Genomic DNA, 21,706 nt, shown 5'->3' with positions numbered 1-21,706 from the left:
AATATGTCCTTGAAAAACACGCCATGCTACTCAGTATATAATCACTTGAAAGCCCAAAACTTGGTATGACAAGGAAAGAAATTAGCACCAGGAGCTGAATGTACTTTCATTATCCTAGAGGCATGAAGTGATCACACCTCCAAAGTTTATACATATAACTACTGTTTTAAACAAACCTGCCTTCAGAGGGAATCACAAAATATTCTCCGAGTGAAATGCCTTCAAAGGCGTTGTTGAACATCCTTTTTAAGTTTTTATACAAACTACAGATCGATAAATCCAGTTATCTTTGCGTACAAGTGTACTATATTATACAAAGATATTTCACATACTAATATATTCATTTTTCTACAGCCAATGAGCTGATCATGTTTCCTATACATACAGTATGCTATTATGTACAATTAGAAGGCAGCAGGAGAGGATAAATCAGATAGACTCAGATGCACTCCTACAATGCCAGAACCTCATTCTGTTGTCGTCACTGCAGGTTATGAAGGTAGCAGATATTGGAGAGTGGCACATGGATGTTACACAGTTGTTATGACCTGCGAACACATCAAAGAGAGATAGACACATGTAATAACATACATAATGCAATTTTTAAAGAAGCTAAAGAAACTAAATTGCCTTGACCAGTACTGTTATGGTGTAAAATAAAGCTGGGTCATTACATGGTATGTTCATTGACAGTGTAGGCACACTAACTCAAGTTTAAAGAATGCAGGTTTTGTGTGCTGTTATAGCCAAGTGCTAACGCCATAAATGACATTTTGATTATTATAAATGACTAGCTGTCCTACCCGGCGTAATAAAACAGTGCGTCGCCCAGGTAATAAAAAAGTCTTTGGACAGAAAATTGACCTGTATTTAACATATAACAGCATTTCCCATTCTAACTACATATCATGAGAGGAGTGTTTTGTGTAGTTGAAATAAATTAAGAGAAAAATAAAAACAACTGTAAAGGTTTTAAAACTTTGTCAAACAACTGTAACTTTCAAACTTCATGTCATGAGGAAATGCTTTTATGATAATAAAAGCACTGACACATTGCCAATGGAAAATTCCAGTACGCTAGTTAATAAGCGCTAGGCTTCTAATGAAAGTACGCCATGACGTTACGTCAGCATTGTTCAGCTACGTTTTTCTAATAATAGCTATAGCTGGAGGGACACAAATACACACATATTCACACACATATTTTGAAAAAAAAAATATATATATATATAGATGATAGATTTAACAGATTTAGCAATTTTTTAGTTTTATAGTAATTGTTTTTATGTATTTGTGAGCCTAAGTAAAAAAATTTCAAGTTTTTTTTCAAATCACCGTCATGCAAAATTGCTATTTTCCTTACAGTAGATATTTGTTACAAGAGATTTCCAAACACTGATGCAGTGAAATAAAACCTTATTTTTGATACACACATTTATATTTTAAGAAATGCCACAAATTACTAAACAAAAATCCAATAAAAAGCTATAATATTTATTTCAATGCTGAACTAAACAATCAAACATGAAATTCGAGCAACTTCCGGTAGCTTCTGCTCAACATAAATACATTTTTATATACTACAAAACTCAAAGGAAAAAATTTGAAGATTTTGTGATGGATAAAATTGTTACACATTTTATATGCTCTTTTGACATAACTTTTATAGCTGAAGGATGATCCTCAACACTAAACGGAGTTCCTAATTTTGCTATCACTATTACATAAGGGTTTATTTTCACTATGGTTAGTCGTTTATCAGGCTTGGTATCTAAACTTGCAAGAAATTATGTTTGACATTATTATATATATTGACATATGCATATTATAATATATTGATATTATATGATTAGTTCTTTCACGGGCTTTGTATCGAAACGTTTAACAGATTATGTTAGATATTACATTATTTATGAAAACCAAGGGCAGTATTTCCATAACAGGTATACAGACGCTCCCCTACTTACGAACATTCGAGTTACGAACAGCGGTACATACGAACAATTCTGCGCGTATGTCCGACGCTATTAGTGACGGTATTACCGATATATTAGCGGCGGAAAGAGGCACTACTCAGAAGCACCACCCAGCATCCACCTTCCTCTGCCCAGTTCGTTGCAGTGCATAAGTGCGTGAACGTATCTCCAGTGCGCAAACAACTTTTTTATTTTTACTGTAAAAATGGACTGGAATTTGCCAGCCTTTACTTGGCACGATCTAGACTAACAAATAAAGAGAAGAGAGTGCGTGTAGTTTCATTCAGCTTTTTATTAGCGAAGGAAATTTAACTAGCCGAGGAGCGTACGGCTATCTGCTCTGCTCAACTAAGTGAGCGCGCTCCTTTATATACAATAATATCAACCTTTCCGGCGAACGGCAAACGATAAGAACACCGGCTAACAAGGTGAATGAATAGGACCGCTAGCGCATTGACATGTCAACAATATAAGTGACGATAAGTGATAGTGTTAAGACGGTATATCAGATATAACAATAGCATAACGAGTGAAACAACGATATAATAAAAGGACAACACATACAAAAAATAAGACAACAACGATAAGTGATAGCATAACGATTAAAACAACGATAAAATAAAAAGGACAACACATACAATAAATAAGAAATGCAGTGTCATGGCCCGGCGTCCACCACAGTATTCTCTCCATTTTATTAAATATTTTTTCAGTACAAACCAATACAGGTTACTTATACAAGCCTTAAACATACTTATATAAATCTTCAATATACTTATATACATGTAGGTCTTAAACATAAATTATAATACAAAATATAGCACCGAAGCAACTTACGAACGAATTCACCTTACGAACGATCGTTTGGAACGTAACTCGTTCGTAAGTTGGGAAGCGTCTGTACTATTAACTTAATTAGAACTACCTAAATTGAATAATAATCTTAAATTTGAAGCACCCTGTAGAAATATAGAGCGAATATGTTAGCAAATTTATCGGTGTTGACGCTGTAGCTAAGAGTAAACGCTAATGAATTCACAGGTATCAGGAGTGCCTGATAGTTTTCCCGTCACTTTTTCATGACTAGCTAGTTGATTATTATAAAATGAAACCAAAAGCTCACTAGAAGATGATAGTTTGACTTACGTGTATAATAAATACTAGATTAAACTACTCTGAGTAAAACAGTGCTTTTTGAATAAATGTACAGTGCAACCTCGGTTCTCGAACACAATCCGTTCCAGAAGGTTGGTTGAAAACCGAGTTGTTTGAGATCCGAAACAGGTTTTCCCATTAGAATTAATATATGTAAGTTTTAATCCGTTCCAACACCCTGAATGTTTACTTTTTTAGTATTTTATACATTATTTTATGCATGAAATTGCACATTAAAATGCTGACCAACACATAAAAAGCAATGTATATCTCAAAAAATGTTAAGCAAAATGGCAAAGACACAAATAACATAAACATAAATGTAACCCAGGCTAATCGTACGTTCGCCTTGTCGTAATCTTCCATACGAAAGATTACGCTAACATGAACGTGTAAAAATAAAAAAAGGATAAAGAAAAGAATTATGAATAGGATTTTTTACTCGGCTACAGGATGCTCTTTTCTCTTAAAATATCTATCCAATGACACTTGCTTCTGCCTTCTTTTTAGCACTTTTCAGAAGTGGTTCATGATAGTGTCATTAAAGTCATTGATGACTCTGGTGGCTGCAGCTTTATCGGGGTGGTGGAGTTCGACGAAATTCTGTAACTCGGCCCATTTGCTACACATTTGTTTAATCTCGGACAATGCGACAACAGTTGGTCACGAAGATAGCGATCTACACCCGTACGCCGCTCAGCATCCCACCCTCACGTACGCATTCACGCGTCGTACCGGCGTTTGAACTCCGATTTTTGTTCGAACTACGAAGCAAGAATTTCTTGAATTTTTTGTTCGGACTCCGATTTGTTCGAACTGCGAGTCGTTCGAAAACCGAGGTACCACTGTATTAACAACCGATACTAAAAATATGTAATTTATATTGCTTTATAATATTTCAACAATGATTTCTATATATGCTCATTCCTTATGTCTAATTTTCCACTTGGCAATGCACACTTTGCAAGGCTGATGCTAGTGCAAGTGTTTCACAATGTCTTCCATATTGTCTCCATACCACTTGACCTTTTACAGAATAAACTCAAGAGCCAGAATAAACTGGCTCAAAGCACTGAATGAACCAGTGCATAGCTCGCAGAAATATCTCACTAACATAATCTAATCATCCCATGTTGAACTAACTGTCTTTATGATACAATAAGTCAACTGAGAACTTACTGAGTGAGAGAAGGGGCTGTCGTTCAGCATTTCTAGAATCCCAGCAGCAAAGACTCGTTGTCCTCTCATCAGGGAAAAGAACTAAAAATTAGTTTGCATGATTAAATCAGGTGATGAGAGCGGAAGGTGAGAACATAAAGACACATGACATCAGAAACAGGAAGTAACATCTTGATACATTCATGAGATCGGAACTCAATCAAAAAGGAAAACTTTAAAGAGCGCCTTAGAAACTGCAAAGCACCAGATGATGAAAAAGACAAAAGAATGATTTTAACCAAACCAAATTCTTTTTAATGGTTTATATTTTAGCTACGCACCGTAATCCTCCGTGTGGTTGAAGACAGCGTTAGTTTTAGTGGTCATCTTTCCTGTTGTGCCAGCACCAGTGTAAGCTATCAGGCATCGAGAAGTAGACAACTCCCATAATTTCACCATGGAGTCCATACCAGCAGTAAGCAAATACTGCGCATATAAGCAAATGTAAAGTAAATATAACAGTCTTTGTACGGATAAAGCAAAACCTCCTAATAGTTATTTGTGAATATTGTGTGAGAGAATAGCCAGAGCAGAACCAGGACGCGCAATGATAGAGCCATAAGAATGCGTGGTCTATCCCTCCCTAAGGATGCATGGTCTATCCCTCCCTAATGATGCGTGGTCTATCCCTTAGGCTAGCTACCAGTTTGCATTTCATGTTTCTAAGTTTTTACTCATCATACTAACTGAATAGTTGAACAATATTTTTTCCAAAATGGATTAACATAAATAGTTAATTTAATTCAGTCACTAATTTTTTTAATTTTACTCTAATTATCAAGATATACTCCCTCTCTGCTGCATGTATGACACTATATTCCCAACCAGATTTAGCCAAGAACTAAATATACTGTAACTCTCTGTGAATGGGATTTGGCACAGGAGAAATTGTGGCTGGATGCCCTTCCTAACACCACTAAAGGTCCTTCTGTGATTCAAACCCCTGACCATGACAAGTCACTCCATGACTGATACTGTCATTAAACAGTTTATGATGAATGCATTATTCTATTAGACAATCTGTTAGCTATAGTAGCTGGCTTCCTCCTATATTATATAAATATTATGTACATGTACATATTATATTCTGTTACATGCTGAAACCTTTAACCTAGTCACTTGTTGTGAATAAAAAGAACCCCGTTTTTTAGCAGTTATCTCAATTATGGATATATATCGTAGAATATTTTATTAGCAACATTCCAGACAAGCCCAAGTTGGCCGAATTACTAACAAATACTCTAATTTTTACCAATAATCAAAAACATAAATCAACCAACTTGTTGGTGAAAAACCATTCATCTACGCATATTCTAGAACGCAAAATATTTTTACCAAACTTAGGAAGCCAGCTTATACGAGCGTATAAATCTATTAGAAAACAAACGAAATGACATTATGCTAACTTAATTTAAACAACTACAACTCGAGGAACACTGAGCATGCGACTGGTAGCCTTTTACCAACAGTTTGTTTGGTACAGTATTGATGGCTTGCACTTAAAGAAAAGCCACATGTGAAGATTTATTGAAAAAAATGCAATGTAACCGGTACAAGTAGCCTGTTTCTGTCCAGCTTTGGTTCTCACAGTAAAAGGTTCCACAGCTTTTTGTTTTGATAGGTACGTACGGCGTGCTACGATTTATAGGGTCGGCTTATATGGGAAATAGGCTTATACGCGGGATATACCGTAGTAAACCTAGAATAACTGGTGCTTTTTTGTCATGCAACAACAGTGAAAGGGGCCTGAGTAGAATAATGATAGGACAAACCTTGGAATTACGAGAGAAGGCAACTGATACTATCTCTGTGCCAGAATGAGCACCAGAAAATGTGCAGAAGCATTTGTTGCTAACACCGTCCCAGAGTTTGATGTTCCCATCCGCAGAGCCTGTTGCAAACATTTTAGCATTCATGCTCCACTTGCACTAAAACACCCAATCACATTCTGATCATTATTGAAAAAGCATAGAGATAAACATTGTTGAAACATGTGAGTAAACATACAGTATACATAAAGCATACGGTAGTTGAAATAACTCTGGTCTCCCTCATTTTCATATTTTATTTTAGGATTTACTTTTTTAACCTTTAATTTATAAACAGCTACTTATACAGTCTCTCATCATACAAAATATTTTATCTTAGCCCATCACAAAGTTTAGCCAATAATCTTAGTGATTAATGCAAGCCAGTAAATATTCTACTTCCTCATATCATCTTCGATTTCACACATCTTAATTTTGATTTCTATCATTAACATTTGTTTAACATTTGAGGTGAGGCCAAGCAAATGTTTAACAAGATAGTCTTCTCCATAAAAACTACTCCTTGTAGAAAACTTACAGTAGTGATTGGTCCGGAATGTTGGTCCTTAGGGTTACTTCCGACGAAACACTGCTGTGTTGTGACATCATACAGTCGCACTGCAACAGATAAAATAAGGCACCATAACCGCTGCTAAGCTTACGGACAAACATCATTAAACTGAATTAAAATTTGTTTTACTCACTCGTTGGGTGCTCGGTGCCCACAAGCAGCCAATCACATTTCGGGTGAAGATGCAGACATTTGACTGGATATGCCTCCTAAAGCGATGCAACACGGCAATAACAAATAAATGTACACAGAGTGGCATGCATGAATTACAACTTAGCAATAGTGGAGCATGGGAAGAGACCAAATCAGGTCCCACATTTAACAATAAATGGTTGTATAACTAGTGATCTGACTTGGCAAATATAAAACACGACCAAATTAAGGCTTCAAATTGCTCCAGAACACCAAAACTATGAGTGCCATAAAACTACAAAAAACAATGCCATTGCAGGAGAGCTCATGGAAGTGCTTTGAACTACCTAAGCATAATCACAAATCAATTACATGTATATATTTCAGTACAATGTGGCTACAGACTTTGCAGATACTGAAATATTTTAAAAGAGATGTAACATTATTTCAAGCCTGACCTTGACCCACCTACTCTGACAGTTGAGAACGACATGCGTTGAACAAAAATACAAATCGCTCGAAAAAGACTCCAGCTAGTATACCCTTAAAAATGGAAGATGCCAGAACAGAATGATATTTCACCTGAATGCTGCGTTGAGCTTTCTTAGTGGAAGATCTGGAGTAATCAAACACTTTGACGGTTCTGTCAGTGGATCCAGATATTAGCACTGAGCTAGCGATGTGGAAGTCTAAACAGGTGACGCCCTGTATGACCAATCAAATTCTTCATTTCTCAATTGAACTCGTTTAAAAACGTTTAGACTCCTCTAACAACATGCCATTCAAAATGGGAATAGATTATCAACTGACCACACATATAGAATTATAGACATTGAGCTTTCAGCAGAAGAGAAAGATAAACTAGCTTACAGCAGTATGATCATAGAGTGTGCGTATTACAGGGTGGGACTCCATCTGCTCTTTGGATGATTTACTAGCCTCACTCTCCTCCGTCTCATCGGCCTTCGCTATCATTCTGTTCACATCTAGCACCTTGATGGAGCAGTCTTCAGATCCAGTTGCCACAAGGTTACCTGGTAGTTGAACATCTCATTCCAAGCAATACTATTATCACTGACATTACTAGCATTCAAACAATGAACAAACCGTATAGGTTTCTCAGTAAAGCATTTATAGATATGGTTTGATTAATTTTAAAAGTTGCTTCTATGATTCTAATCCCATGTAAATTATGTGTTCGATTGGTTGTGATGAAAAGATGATCATATCATCATGCATATCATTACAAGCTCATGGTTATGAATATTATGACCGACACAAAAAATTTGCTATTTTTTAACTGTATTGTGCGGCATCCAAGATAATTTGAAGAGCTCGGTTGAACTGAACAAACAATAAAGTGAGAAGCGATAACTCAACAAAGGCTATAATTTTTTGACAGACCATGATTCAAGATAATATATATATAGATATATATATCTATATATATATTTCTCAAAGTCCGTCTGTGGATCTGTTGGTTTTCCGGCTATAGCTATTATTAGAACACCTGCGCTGGACAACAATGCAGACTCAAAGTCATGGCTTACCGTCATTGGAAGCCTAACCATATTAACTAGCTTTGTGGAATTCTCCATTGATAATATGCCAGGCTACTAGCTTGAAAGGTATAGTTGTTTGACAAAGTTTTAAAACCTTTACAGTTGTTCTTATTTTTCTCATGATATGTAGTTTGAAAGTTAGAATGGCAAATGTTGTTATATATTAAATACAAATCAATTTTCTGTCCAAATACTCTTCTATTACACGGGCAAAGCCGGGTGGTACAGCTAATATATATATATATATATATATATATATAAATCTCAGGGTTTGTCTCTTTGTTTTTTGTTAAACCCTGTGTCCAGTTATAGCAATTAAAATCTAGCAATGAAAAATCTGCATGACCCTAGATTTGATGACAAGACCTCCAGATCTAGAGGCAGCAAACTTAACCACTAAGCTACCTGGAATACAATGGATTTATTGGGCAAATAGTAATTACATTGGTTAAGATACTCACGCTTGAAGCGCTTGCTAGGGGTTAACAACTGGCACTGTTGACCTAGACGGCATAACGATTGTTGTATTGTTGTAAACGGGTATTGTTTAAGAAAAATTTAGTAAAGATCTAGCTTTCAGGTAAGCTACTCAAATTCATTAGGTAATTAGTCTATTGCCCGTGCAGCGGGCATTCACCTAGTTTTGTCATAAACTCAGTGAGAGCTAGCAAATACAGTTCACGGTTATAAAATACTCAAGTCCAGGTTTTAGAAACCATCACCAATATTTGAAACAATCTTAGCACTTTTAATAGCTTAGCGTTTACATGGCAGCGAAGTATTTAGCCTACACAATCAGACCTTAAATGATTTACAAGTTGGCTCTATCATGCTTTTAGTAAACTACTTGATAACTAATGCAATCCTTCAGTCAAACAGGAAGTTCTAATAACAATGTTAATGGTACCCTTTGGATGAAAGATTCCAACTTTGCAGGGCCCCTTGTGTGAAGTCACATACAGGGTCTGGTACTGGAAAGCATCTGGAGAGATTGATTTGACATCTGTTTCAAACTCCAGATCAACTCCTGAACCTGGCAGCACCAGCGCTTGTTTCTGAGCATCATTGTAGTCTATAGAAACATAATAAAAGAAAAATATCTGTAATTATCTACATAAAGAACTCAGCCTAGACAAACTAGAGAGCTCACGCTATACTCATGATAAAACATTGGGTATTGGAAAACTACACATGCATACATTTCTAAAATCTTAAACTTTCTTCTATTTTTCATATTACAGCTTAGGTGACAATGACGACATGTTTCTTAGCTTCAATAAAAATAACAAACTGGGCTTCCAATTGAAACAGAGTGAAAAGCAAAAGTAGATAAGAAGAAATGAGCTCTCTACCTTCCTCTTCTCTCAAACCAAGGTGAAGAACCTTCATCAACCTGTCACTAGGAGAGCAGGCAGGGTGGGCCTTGACAGCTGTGGCTAAACTCACGGCAAGGTTTTGGTGACCGTCATAAAATAGTTGGCTAGAAATACCAAATATGTGTTATCGTAATAAATAAATAATATTAATAAACGAACTCTAATGAACTCCAACAGAATATGCTACTCATCAAAAAAATATGAATAAGATATATGAACAATAACAGCGATGAAAATTTTCTTTCGATATTTACAAACATTTCATGATAATGGTAGTTGACCATTTCCCAAACTGATCAGAAACCTGTGACGGCGAATAAATTCGCAGACAGATTATCAGCCCTAAAGATTGCCGAAATTCAATGGACTCCACCAATTGAAACCATAAAACATTAAAAGCGAGTGGTCTGTTTATATAGGGACAATAATCCGCTATAAAATACACAACATACAGCAAGAAGATCAAAACACGTGTCTTATAGTTTAAAGCAAACCTTATAATCAGACGATACATAATCTCTCGATCTTTGACTGTAAAATTAAAATCCCCGGTCGCCATTGCTCTTGTACAAACACCTGTCAAACCAATCAATGTGTAATAAGAAAATAATTAATACACTGTACATTATGTACATATATTAAAGTGAGACACAAATTGTTGTTTGTTAACATTGCGTCATGCATTCCCAACTGAAAAGACGTGCCATTTATATGCTGTAAGACTAATGGCTATGCATAGAAGATTTTACTGCATTGCCATTAATATATGCATCGAGTAACGAATATACAGTATCCTATCACAAGTGCAAATTCCAGATGAGACATCAAGCTAATGTAGGTTTGTGTTTTAACTCTATTAAGAACAAGGACTACAATACAAATAGAGACAAACTATTAGTAAGTTAGGCTCACATATAAGCAACCAAATAATTGCTATTGCTGCACGAAGACAAAATCGATTGAAAAAACCGTCTAAGAAAAAGATTGTTTATTGTAGCAGTAAAACTACTTGCAGCAGAACAGTAAACAAGAGGCTGATATCTGAAAACTTAGAGTAAATAAAAACCTAGCAAATGGTGAATCCTGCATTATAACTGAATTATTCAATTCATAAAAGAAAAAAAAAATTCAACAATTATCTTAAAGAATGGTAAATATACTGAATATATTACAACCAAATGTAAAAGGTATTACACTGCATTTACGAAAATGTAGGGAGATGATAACTTAGATCAACCTTTCAAAAGCATTCGTGCTCATCACTAAAATAATAAATCACCTATGTCTAGTTACAATTAGGTATTTCATTTATAGAATAGCTAATGTAAATAATCAAACATGGCTATATTGTTCATCCAGGATGTAGCAAACACACCCATGCGCGTGCACATACACACACAGATACACACGCTTGCGCACACACACAGGCACACACTCGCACGCACACATATATAATAGCACAACTGATAACTGTAACAACTTTCATCATTACTGATGCCCTGTCAGTCTAGTGTTCCATGAGAGATCTGTTGTTTAGTGTAATTTTGTTTGTATAATATTACTCATACCCTGTCTACAAGTATGCTCTTTTTGCCTCGTTTATTATCTACTGCCTGTACTGACTCTAGCTAATTACTTTACCAGTTATTATTGAGGCTAAATATTGCTATGTTATCATACCTATATTATGTGTGTTCAGTTCTAATAAAGTGGTTGCTGGGATAAGACAATATTTCAACAAGATCGGTGTCTCTCGATCTAGCACAGCGAACAACTATTCTGAACTCCTGAAAGGCGGTCGATTAGTGTTATAGTGAACATCTACTAAACCGAACACACCAAGTTTGAGTCCTGTACAAAAATATATTTTTTCCTAACCTTTAACGATGGTTTCAGACAAGCAGACGGACCCAGCTCTTAATATAGTAAAGACTATTTATATAGAGCTTATTTTTATAATGCAAGATACATATCCAATGAAAGAAAATTACTGTGTTTTAAAAGTTGTAGCATAACCTTCAGAACATAATAGTTTCCTAAATACATGTAGTAACAGCAGTAACTAAATTGAAACTAAATGAGTGTTGCTTAAAAGGTGTTCATAGTTTTAATCAGGTAACAATTAAACTATTTGCAAACAAGACCAGTTCAACTCACCATTGTATGCTAGCAACTCATCAAAAAAGGTCTGATGCACAGATATGGTATGTGCTGAACATACATACATTGTGAACACTTGGATTAAACAAGCAACCATCGGTCAAGCAAAATATCAAATGCACAAATGTGTAGAACTTGGCATAGAAAATATAATGAACAGGTGAATAGATTTTAATTGCCTTAGGAAATGAGAACTAACACAAATTATATCCCTGTCACATTGTGAATGATGTTTCGCTTTTTATGATATTGAAGTGTCTTTAACTGAATGCATTTCGTAACTGGTAGCTCTTAAAAATGAAGAGCTCCATGTAAATTCACACAATTGGCAACTGAGTATAAATTCTCACGAAACAATATCTAAAAAAATGATGCTTGCAATCAAACTTAGCGCCCATTAACCAACCTTGAGGCAGGAAAAAATGCCATGTTCGAGGCACTGACAGGTTTAGGCACTAACAGAAAGTTTGCAGTGGACCAGTTACAGAGCCAAGAAACCATTGAGGCAAAGAGAAGACAAAATCTTGAATGGGTTCCTTCCTAGCATGCTTAATAGCAAGACCAAACTAACTTCCACTTGCTGCTCATATGCCTTAATAGTACAGTCAAACCTCCACATACGAGTGATCCAACATATGAGAAAATTGAGATACAAGCAGCATTTCGAACCATTTTCTTCCTTGAAATATGAGTAATCTTGGAGATGCAAGCCGTTTCTCGAAGGTCACTATATGGCGAAGTATGCGAGAGATTGCTTTCGAGCACAGCATCATTTAGTCTTTCTCCTCGAATCAGTTTGATTAAAATAAGTTTAGCAAAAGTTTAAAACTTAGCTTCAAAAAAAACTTCAAATAAAAGCTTAGTGTACCGAATGCGTTCTGTTAAATCTCTCAGACCGCGTTAGCTACTACATCTGTCTCAAAGATAAAAACTTTAAAAACTAAATAGGCATTTGTTACTTTTTTAGAGTATATACTAAATTACAACAGTTAAAAACAGGTTTTATTCTACTGTAATATCCTGTTTTCTGTGGTTTTTTATAGTATGGTAACAAACTAATTGGTATTTGGTTTATTTACATAAAAAATAATGCCTTGAGACACAAGTAGATTGACAAGCTTAGTCCTCAAATGCATTAAGCTCGCATGTCGAGGAATGTCTGTTGTTCAAATCTGTTGCTAACAGCATCCGTTTATCTGTTTATCAGGGTTTCATATTTCAGCTATTTTATGTACATACTGCACAGAGCAACTGTCGAGGCTATTTTGATACCTTTTCATGGTAGCGCTTTGTGTATTTTCAATATTACCATCTACCACGTTGGTTGCATGCTGCGTCTACAACCAGATGATTGTTTGTCTGAGAGATGGCAAAGCATTTACAATCTCCTAAGCAGTAAATCTGCCAACATGTAGGAGACACACTCTCATTCAAAAATCACTATAAGCACATTCACAGATGCACTCCAAAGAACTCCACCCTGCTGAGCCTTTATAATAAGCAAGGGTATCAGCTCACAACCTTCTGAGGCTTCTCACCAGAAGCCTCTACCTTTTTCCGCAGCCTTCATCTTTATTTTAAAATCGCATCATTTGTCTTCGCTGCTTCGCCACCATGACTACTGGGCGGAATTACTCCACTCTCATCTTTCTTCAGGAGAAAATGTTTGGGTTCAGCAGTGGTCCTGTAAACGGTCTCTTCACTCAACTAGCTAATAATATTTTTGAACTGTCTACATTATTCTCACTCTTTCATTGATCTATTTCTAACTTCTGCTTTGCCCTTAGTCTTATACTGCCCTCTCTACCACTACTTGTTACTATGACACGTTCTAAAGTACTTTTTGCTAAGATAATTTTTGTCTATACGTTAAGAAACTGACGTTACGCGTGGTTGTATTTAGTTCAAATGTAAGAATCATTAAAAGGGTCTCACTTTGTGTACATCTTTTGCTTTTGTTGACTATACACGCAATGGAGTATGATAAAAATAGAGATACAATATTAGTTCAATCGACTTCACTCATCAAAAAATAGAACCTGCAGCCGATTACCATATTGATTTTAAAATTCATGTGTATTAAACTTTACATATCAACGTGCAGTATAAAATAAGTGTTGTTGCAAAGCTTCCACTTCAATAAAATCAACCTCCTCACTGCCCTCAACAGGCGTTCCAAACATGCGAAAGCAAACTTTCTTCAATTGCGATACCTAGACCGCGATCTTAAATTTCTTTGGTACGCAAAACGTCTGCCGAAAACATTGAACACGGTTCTTGGTTTTACCAAAAACCTTGACATGAATTTTGTGAGTTCTCATTTTATTATTTGCTTACAAATTGTTTATATTATAAAAAAAAATTAAAAAGTTTTCGTTTAAATCGTATGGTGTGGGCAATTAGTCGGGCTCGACAGTTACAGTTCGAGCAGCTCGACTAACAAAGATGTCAGCGCCCGTGATGGCAGAAGAAGAAAGTTCTAGCCTCTGCGCAGATTTTATGAAATTTCAGGTGTAGTTTTTTTTACTGCATTTCGCTTTTGCCTGCAAAGTTTGCGTTGTTGAAATACGGCTGAATTAGCTCACTGTTTGCTAATTAATTTATCTATTCTTTGTGTAGAAATTACTGCTGTTGCATCCATATCGCATGTTTCATTTCACGTAGTGATAAAATGACCAAATACCGATAGGCGGTAGTCACCGTCTTTTCTAGTAAGCCTAAACATTTGAACTTTTAAAAATAATTCTTATCTTTTAGGTTTAATGTTTCGTGTGAATGTTTCAAAGTGTCACCCAGCTCTCTTTCTCTTTGCTTATATTCGCAGAGTACAAAATAGGCAAAACCCCTCTCACCCCCATGCCGACCATATAGCTAGGCAAATATTTGGTAAAGCTCAAAGTTTTTTGTAAAGCAAAAAAAAGTTTGAAGTTTGTTGATCGTTCTGCACTTGCAAAGTACTCTTTACAGATGCTTTAGCGGGTCTCAAATTAGTAATTGCAGCATCTCATAGATTTAATACATATTGGTAAAAAAGTAGTCGATGGCTTAATTAGAGAGAATAATTTTATGGAATTTGGCTATGATAATATGCACAGTGTGTTGTATAATGAGATCAGGCTCGTTTGGTGTGTTCTGACTGAACGGACCATCAAGATACTTCACTTCTGTTCGATTTGTCTAATTCCTAACCATGCACTAGTATTCATGACTTCCCATAACTTTTGTCACTCTACAACTGCAGCTGACTCAAAATTTAATTTAAAATAAGCTTCAACCATTCTGATCATCCATAACCTTTTTTCAGTTAATACAGTATTTGCTGCGCTGCCTAATTGACCGCATAAATAACATACAGTATATCTTAATTACTTAACAAAAAACTTGCTTGTTTTCATTAGTTTTATTTGTCTGGATTATGTGCTAGGCTCATTTACTCACAACTATAATTTGAATCATTCATAGGCTGCCATTTTAACTCATCTAAGCTAACGCCATTCTTCAAGTCCAGACACAGCTGCCAATCACCTACCAGTGCACTCTTTTTTACTACCACCCCGCTGTGACCATAATCACCAATACTATGACCATCAACAATAAATGTGATGGGAATTTTGTAGGGTTAACCTTCTAGCTAGCAATTGGTTGCACAGGGAGTGTTAGCACAGATCTAGATGTTGGTGTAGACCTACTCATACCAGTCTGCCTATTGAAAAGTACTGAGTTACTTTTTGCAATCTTGCTCTGCACCTTCAACTGCTCAATAGCTGCCCTAAATGCCTCCATTTCTGTGACAGCTGCTTTCTGACCAGTTTTCATCTTATCAATCTCTTTCTCTAAGTACCATGTCCTGTGAGGATGAAGGCGATCATGTTCTTCCCACTTCCTATAACAATGAATTTTCTTGGTGGGTTTAAACAATGGTTTGCCATGGCCTTCTGTAGGGTGTTTTTATTGCTAGGTAGTCGGCTGTTGGCCTACAGATGAGCTCCTCTGCCCTTTGTCAGGTTTTGTTTAGCAATGCTTAGCAGTGTCCTGTTTCAATCTCCTCTCTACCTCTTTTGTACCCCTTTTTTCCTTAGAACTATTGAACCCTTTATTTGTTACATTTTGTTCAGGGACTGCAAGGACAACTGTTCCTTGCATGAGCAGTTCACTGACAAAATGGTATACTCTCTCTGCTGGTGACCAATCTCACTGCATCTATATACATTGTTCGAACAATTACTTGCCATATGGTCACATTTGGCTGTACAAACCATGCATCACAACTTAGCTTTTTGACTATACACCATAAGCTTTTTTGTCTCACTCATACCTCCGCAGCTCACGCTTACCCTTTTTTTGGGATAGTCTCTTTGCTGCTTTGTATTATCTTCATGACTTCACCATCTTTACTTATCACCTTCTGGTGACACGCTTCTCTCAACCACTACACTCTCTTCATCACCACTTTGTCCTTCATCAGGCTTATTTACGGTGTTATGCAACTTGCTAGAATCTGAAGCATGGCATATTGTCTCACCAGTAATGGGTCTTGAATAAAACAGCTTAACTGATCCAGCACCATCTTTTAACTGAAGTTTAGCAATTTTGGCACTGTGTCTATTTCATCAAGAATCTGCTTAAACTCCTTAGCCCAATTCCTACATAATCCTTTGACAACAACCAATAATATCAGCCACTTCAACTGTGTTATACCAATGATATAAACCCCCCACAAGGATAGGCGACGGCTATCGCATGGGCGGGGTTTAATGATCAAGCTCTGTTGGGATTGTGCTAGCCTGGGGTTCGGGGCTAACACAGTGCTCGTGGGACGGTCGCGTTGCCTTATTAGGTTTTGGAAAACACGACTTGATGTTACAGTGTCATTAGCTCATTTAGTCCGTAGACCCCTGTGGTTCGCAATAGCAAACTTTGAATCTCTACAGTATAGGGGTAATACCTAACCAAAAAAATGGATCTATGAAAAATAAAACATTTAAATTAACTATTTTTACTAATTTTGAGATTGGTAGGGTCGTCATTTATGCTCAAAGTTGAACATAATTTACCCGAAATCACCCGGACAATGTCCATTTTTCTCTAGTTTTTGATTAATATTTTGCCACCCCTAATACAAAATGACAAAGTCTTTCATCGTTGTCACATTGTTTGACCTGGCCTATAAAATAGGACAGCAGGCAAAGCTGTGCAATGGTAGTTTTCCTACTCAAAATCTAAATATAAAACCTAATTTGAGCGATTTCACAATGGTGACTATTAGTATCACGAATGCTTGTGAATGGCAACTGACTGATCAAAACGATGACAATATTGGGCAACTATATTTTTTGACAACAAAATTTACCAGCAGATCAGTGAAATAACCACAAATGTTCATAATATTTGTAAATTTACAAGAGCTTTATTCAGCATATTTCTTTGTTCTGGTGCTATGTTCGGGTTTATCCCGTTTATCGTATGATAGCCGTCGCCTATACTTGTTGGTAGTTTATATCTTCGGTTATACCCAACAAGTTTATCCTCAATTCCATTAACACTTGTGCCTTGGTTCTCATAAATAGCCACTTATTTCCCTATTGAACTACTGTCATGCCAATCACCTCCCAATTAACTACCAGCTAAGCGCTTGGAAAAACAGTTGATAGCTTTTGTAAATTCAATCGAGCTGTTTTTCTTACTGCTAAAACTCCAGCCCAAATATCAAAAGCATATTCAACATCCTACTGGTCTGGTTACTGGTCTATTCATTGAAGTTCTTCATCATATTTGTTTCTAAAACTGTGCAGTCCAAAGCTTCTGTCAACATTCTTCACTATCTTACCAATTCATGTCCTACCACATCCAATGTAGTACCTATCATCACTGCTAATCCATTCTTGCCTCACATAATAATTGTTTCCTTCATCATCAAGGCTGCTTAATACTCTAGTATTTATGAGTGTTGTGGTCTCGTGATCTACATGACCTTTTTCGTTTACCACTAGGGCTAGCGCTGTCCCTACTTCTCTACCTATCTACGCTTTTCTTTCTACTAATCTTTCCCTGTTGTTTTCGTGATGAACATACTTCTCACAACTATTGTTGTGGCTATCATCTTGCCTACAGCTACTGTTTTCATAACTCTTGTGCATGTCGTAATTGCTGCTATGGCCTCTACTATAAGTTGTATTTTGGTACTTACCTCGGCAATTCTTGGGTACATTATCTGGCTTCCACAGAAAATCGATTAATAACGGTGTAACTTCAGATTTCATGACCACTATATTTACAATTATAGCAGGCTTTATCCCTACTATACCTTGCAACAATACCTTGCAGACTATAATTGATAACTTGTATGATGCATGGAGTTTTACAGCATTGTTCATAAGTTACTGTTTATTGTAGGAGGTACTAAAAGCTCAAAGAAAAAATGATGATATTATAATCAACCTTATTAATTCAACCATTCCTTCAATAGAGTCCTTAAGAAAAAAGGTGAACCTGAAGAGCGAGTGCTTACAAATTCAATCAGATGTAAGTAACTCAGTGTTGTATTCAAAGATGGAATGTATTATCTGCTCGACTGGTGATTAATTCAGTTTATAAACAATCCTAATAGTTATCTTGGCATACTGCTTCAGTTAGATGTATCACATCGGAAGAGAGAAAATCAAATCAAAACATGTATTGCCTACCAAGCCAAGCATGTAGAACAGTGGAAGTTGGCTAAAGAAAATGCAGATCCGAGTGACAATATGGAACAAGTAAAACAGTATAGTAGTGCTCAGCGAAAGGTATTTAAAATTAATGACTTATGAAAACTTACTAACAGTGGTATTGTGAATGTGCATTTTTGATTGCTTTTCTTTGTTTTACTTGTAACACCGTAAAAGGTTTGGATACAACGTTGTAGCTCCGTGTCCTGCAAAATGAAATGGGTGTAGAGGAGATTGTTCAAGAAAGAACCAAAAAGGTTGGTGCTGGTCATAAGAGTAATCGCCAGTTTTTGGGCTTTGAGTGAATGAAACAAATTACAGTGTAGCATTTACTAGCAATGCTAGACAGAAACGTGGAGTCTCATTGATTTTTTGCTTTAAAGGGAGATGCGTATGTTTTCATGCTTCTTAGGTAGCATATTTGTTATCCGAATTAATATGTGGCACTACATTAAAGTACATGTTGTTTAGTTTAGTACAAAAGGTGAGATGAATATAGAATTAACAAAACGGAATTAATGACCAACATTGTTTTAGGGCTAATTAGTGTGCCCTAATAACAAAATGAAGTAATACTTAATTAGCTAGCTTAACAAGGTTAAGGAAGAGAGAGCGGTTCGGTGAGACTTTTGAAAAAGCTCATCAAGGACAACAATCACATACCAGAGTTTAGTAATGTCAAACATCACCTTGCAGTATAACATTAAGACCAGAATTGAGTGTCATCAGTTTTCCGAATGTAGTCAGGGCAAAATGATACCTCGGTATAAGGAGTGGTCATTTACCTGCATGCAAAGGATGAATCTATGAGAGATGGGTGGTGGGCAAAGAGGTGGGCTGTGGCACTAGAAAACTAGAAGTTTTAAAGCTGGATTGACAAGTGGAAGACCACCAATGACCACTATCAGCGCTCATGCCACCTCGATCAGGAGCTCACTCAAGAGCTGCCATCCGCCAAGTCTTGGGCTGTCCATGTAATAGTGAGAGAGAGCGCCACTAGGACTTGGAGGATTCAGAGCTCTTAAAAACTGCTCTTAACAGAAGGTCAAAAGCAACAGCATTTGGACTAGGAAAAATCATCAGCTTTGGAGTTATGCTGAGCAGGGTTGGCCCGGTTTAAACCAGTCGAAAAAAACGGTTTTTATGGTTTTTTCAGTTTTTTCATTATTTTTGTGCAAAACATATTTTAAGCTCCTAGTGGTTCATGTGCGGTAGAAATGCAATTATATGTAATTATCAGCTGTGGAAGTTTGTTTAGGACACAGTAGTAAAGTGATGGCAGAGCTAAAGTTGAAACTACATGAAATCCTAGCACAATGATTTAGTGAATTTCATTTTCAATTGGTTTTATCAAAGGATATGATGATCTCTGTAGTACTGAAATATAAAAACCATGTGAAATATACTAATCAAATCATCGTCTCTAATAGTGAATGAATACTTTCTCAAGTCTGGCCAATGAAAAAGGATTACTTATAATTAGAAATTAAAACAATAAAATCCTTTTGGGCAAAAGCTTTAAGTTTGCAAACTATTATTTTATTTATTGGGCACAAGCCAAAATAGTTGGATTGTTAGAATTCAGTTTATCAAGTTTTTTGTGTTTTGAAAAGTTAAAGTTGTGCCTCAAATTTCCAACATGCCTCGCAAACAGGATCCCATTTGGCAGTTTTTCACTCGAACTGCAAAATGCAAAGGTTTTAAGGCAAAATGTAATAGGTGTGCTGTCGTAACGCGAGGTCACGCAGATAGGCTTAAAGCTCACGTAGGAAAATGTCAAGCTAAAAACACCAATTTAGACAGTGCTGCTACTATTCAGGTGATAGAAGTTGAGTCATCTGCCACTGTTCCAAACACTAGCAATGCATATGCATTATGCTCTGCTCTACACTACCACACGACTAATCACGGATTAAAATTCCTACTTATACATAGAGCTGTATGTAAAATATTCACTTTATGTGATAAGATTTCTGCTCTGTATTTCATCGATCATGTTTGATTTAAGACTCATTTCGAAATTTCCATATGTTTTCTCTCTTTTTTCCCATAACAACTCCCACCGTACCATCTTTAACAGATGATTCCACATATGTATGTCCGATACTCAATCATGGTTAGGATCTACAGGGCTTAGGATCACTACTCTATGGTTGTTTCAACATATGGCACTAATATTGAGCAAAATTTGTTTTGGTGCACCCTGTTACTTTTAAAGTTTCAAGGCTCTGTCAGTAGTGGTGAAAAATGCTGGTAGAAATTAAAAAACAAAGTATAAAAATAAATAGATAAAGCCAATTTAAACTATATAATGTGTAACTTTAGTAAGCTGGGCAGTCAGTGTCTTTCGATCACTCACTGTCATCGTACTTGGCATTGCTTCCATCCCCATGTCCTTCAGGAAAAGTAACGATATAAACTCTTTAGTTTTTATTTAGTTTTTATGTCTATTTTAGGTTTTTACATATATTTTTTTTCTTTAGCTTCATATAAAGCATTTATTTTCATGCTATATGTAGTATTTAATTTTTTGTTCTTTACTGGACTCTAGAATGACTTTAACATAATACCATATGTTCTTATAAGAGTATTCACTCTAGTGGATTAGCTTTGTCTGCCGAAGTTTGATTGTATTTGGATTAGTGCTTATGCTCACAAAAGATTGTTCTGTATCAACTCATCAATTCTGATATATTGTAGGCGCTGCATGAGCGATGCAGAGAGTTCTTCTGAAAGCATTTGAGACTTGTGGGTGCTTTAAAATTTTGGTGCATAGGTGTAATATGGAATTGTTTTGATTATAATGACATCCAATTGTCTTTTATGCTTTTCATATTAATTTTGGTTGATTTGTTAGTCAATCGGCAATATGATTTGCTCAATAAAATATACTGCTGCTGAAACTAATTGAGATCTTATTAATTGGTAACAATTCTACAGCATCTACGTAAAAATACAAGCGAGTGATCACACAATTTTTAAAGTTCCAATTTGTTTTGTGATCCGTGATGCAGTAGTAGCATATCACATATAAATACAATTAA

The 21,706-nt window shown here is 36.1% G+C and overlaps 2 protein-coding genes across 2 annotated transcripts; one reads left to right on the top strand and one right to left on the bottom strand.

The window, feature by feature from the left end:
• Positions 1-71: 71 nt before the first annotated feature.
• Positions 72-10,375, bottom strand: LOC137403830 (cleavage stimulation factor subunit 1-like). Its single transcript, XM_068089895.1, has 11 exons — positions 10,293-10,375; positions 9,775-9,902; positions 9,330-9,494; positions 7,731-7,894; positions 7,443-7,565; positions 6,862-6,937; positions 6,696-6,775; positions 6,122-6,277; positions 4,631-4,775; positions 4,311-4,391; positions 72-548 (listed from the first exon to the last, which is right to left on the bottom strand). The coding sequence occupies exons 1-11, from the start codon at positions 10,355-10,357 to the stop codon at positions 430-432; spliced, it is 1,302 nt and encodes a 433-aa protein (XP_067945996.1). The 5' UTR covers positions 10,358-10,375; the 3' UTR covers positions 72-429.
• Positions 10,376-14,258: 3,883 nt separating this feature from the next.
• Positions 14,259-21,565, top strand: LOC137403831 (protein MIX23-like). Its single transcript, XM_068089896.1, has 5 exons — positions 14,259-14,469; positions 18,352-18,480; positions 18,588-18,740; positions 18,860-18,919; positions 21,363-21,565. Exons 1-5 carry the CDS (start codon positions 14,404-14,406, stop codon positions 21,393-21,395), a joined length of 441 nt encoding a protein of 146 aa, XP_067945997.1. The 5' UTR covers positions 14,259-14,403; the 3' UTR covers positions 21,396-21,565.
• Positions 21,566-21,706: the final 141 nt, after the last annotated feature.

Source organism: Watersipora subatra, chromosome 9, assembly GCF_963576615.1.
Source record: "Watersipora subatra chromosome 9, tzWatSuba1.1, whole genome shotgun sequence".
Taxonomy (NCBI): Eukaryota; Metazoa; Bryozoa; class Gymnolaemata; order Cheilostomatida; family Watersiporidae; genus Watersipora; species Watersipora subatra.
The sequence above is the reverse complement of the archived record's forward strand: the minus strand, read 5'-3'. Positions and strand labels throughout refer to the sequence as shown.

What these genes read in the sequence shown, in the direction of transcription:
- LOC137403831 (XM_068089896.1), top strand. Translation starts at nt 14,404, where the DNA reads ATGTCAGCGCCCGTGATGGCAGAAGAAGAAAGTTCTAGCCTCTGCGCA. An exon ending in CAGATTTTATGAAATTTCAG is followed by an intron (nt 14,470 to 18,351) that starts GTGTAGTTTTTT and finishes TGTTTATTGTAG; the next exon opens with GAGGTACTAAAAGCTCAAAG. An exon ending in TTCAAGAAAGAACCAAAAAG is followed by an intron (nt 18,920 to 21,362) that starts GTTGGTGCTGGT and finishes GATATATTGTAG; the next exon opens with GCGCTGCATGAGCGATGCAG.
- LOC137403830 (XM_068089895.1), bottom strand. Translation starts at nt 10,357, where the DNA reads ATGGCGACCGGGGATTTTAATTTTACAGTCAAAGATCGAGAGATTATG. An exon ending in ATGTATCGTCTGATTATAAG is followed by an intron (nt 9,903 to 10,292) that starts GTTTGCTTTAAA and finishes TGGTATTTCTAG; the next exon opens with CCAACTATTTTATGACGGTC. An exon ending in TGGAATCTTTCATCCAAAGG is followed by an intron (nt 7,895 to 9,329) that starts GTACCATTAACA and finishes TTCAACTACCAG; the next exon opens with GTAACCTTGTGGCAACTGGA.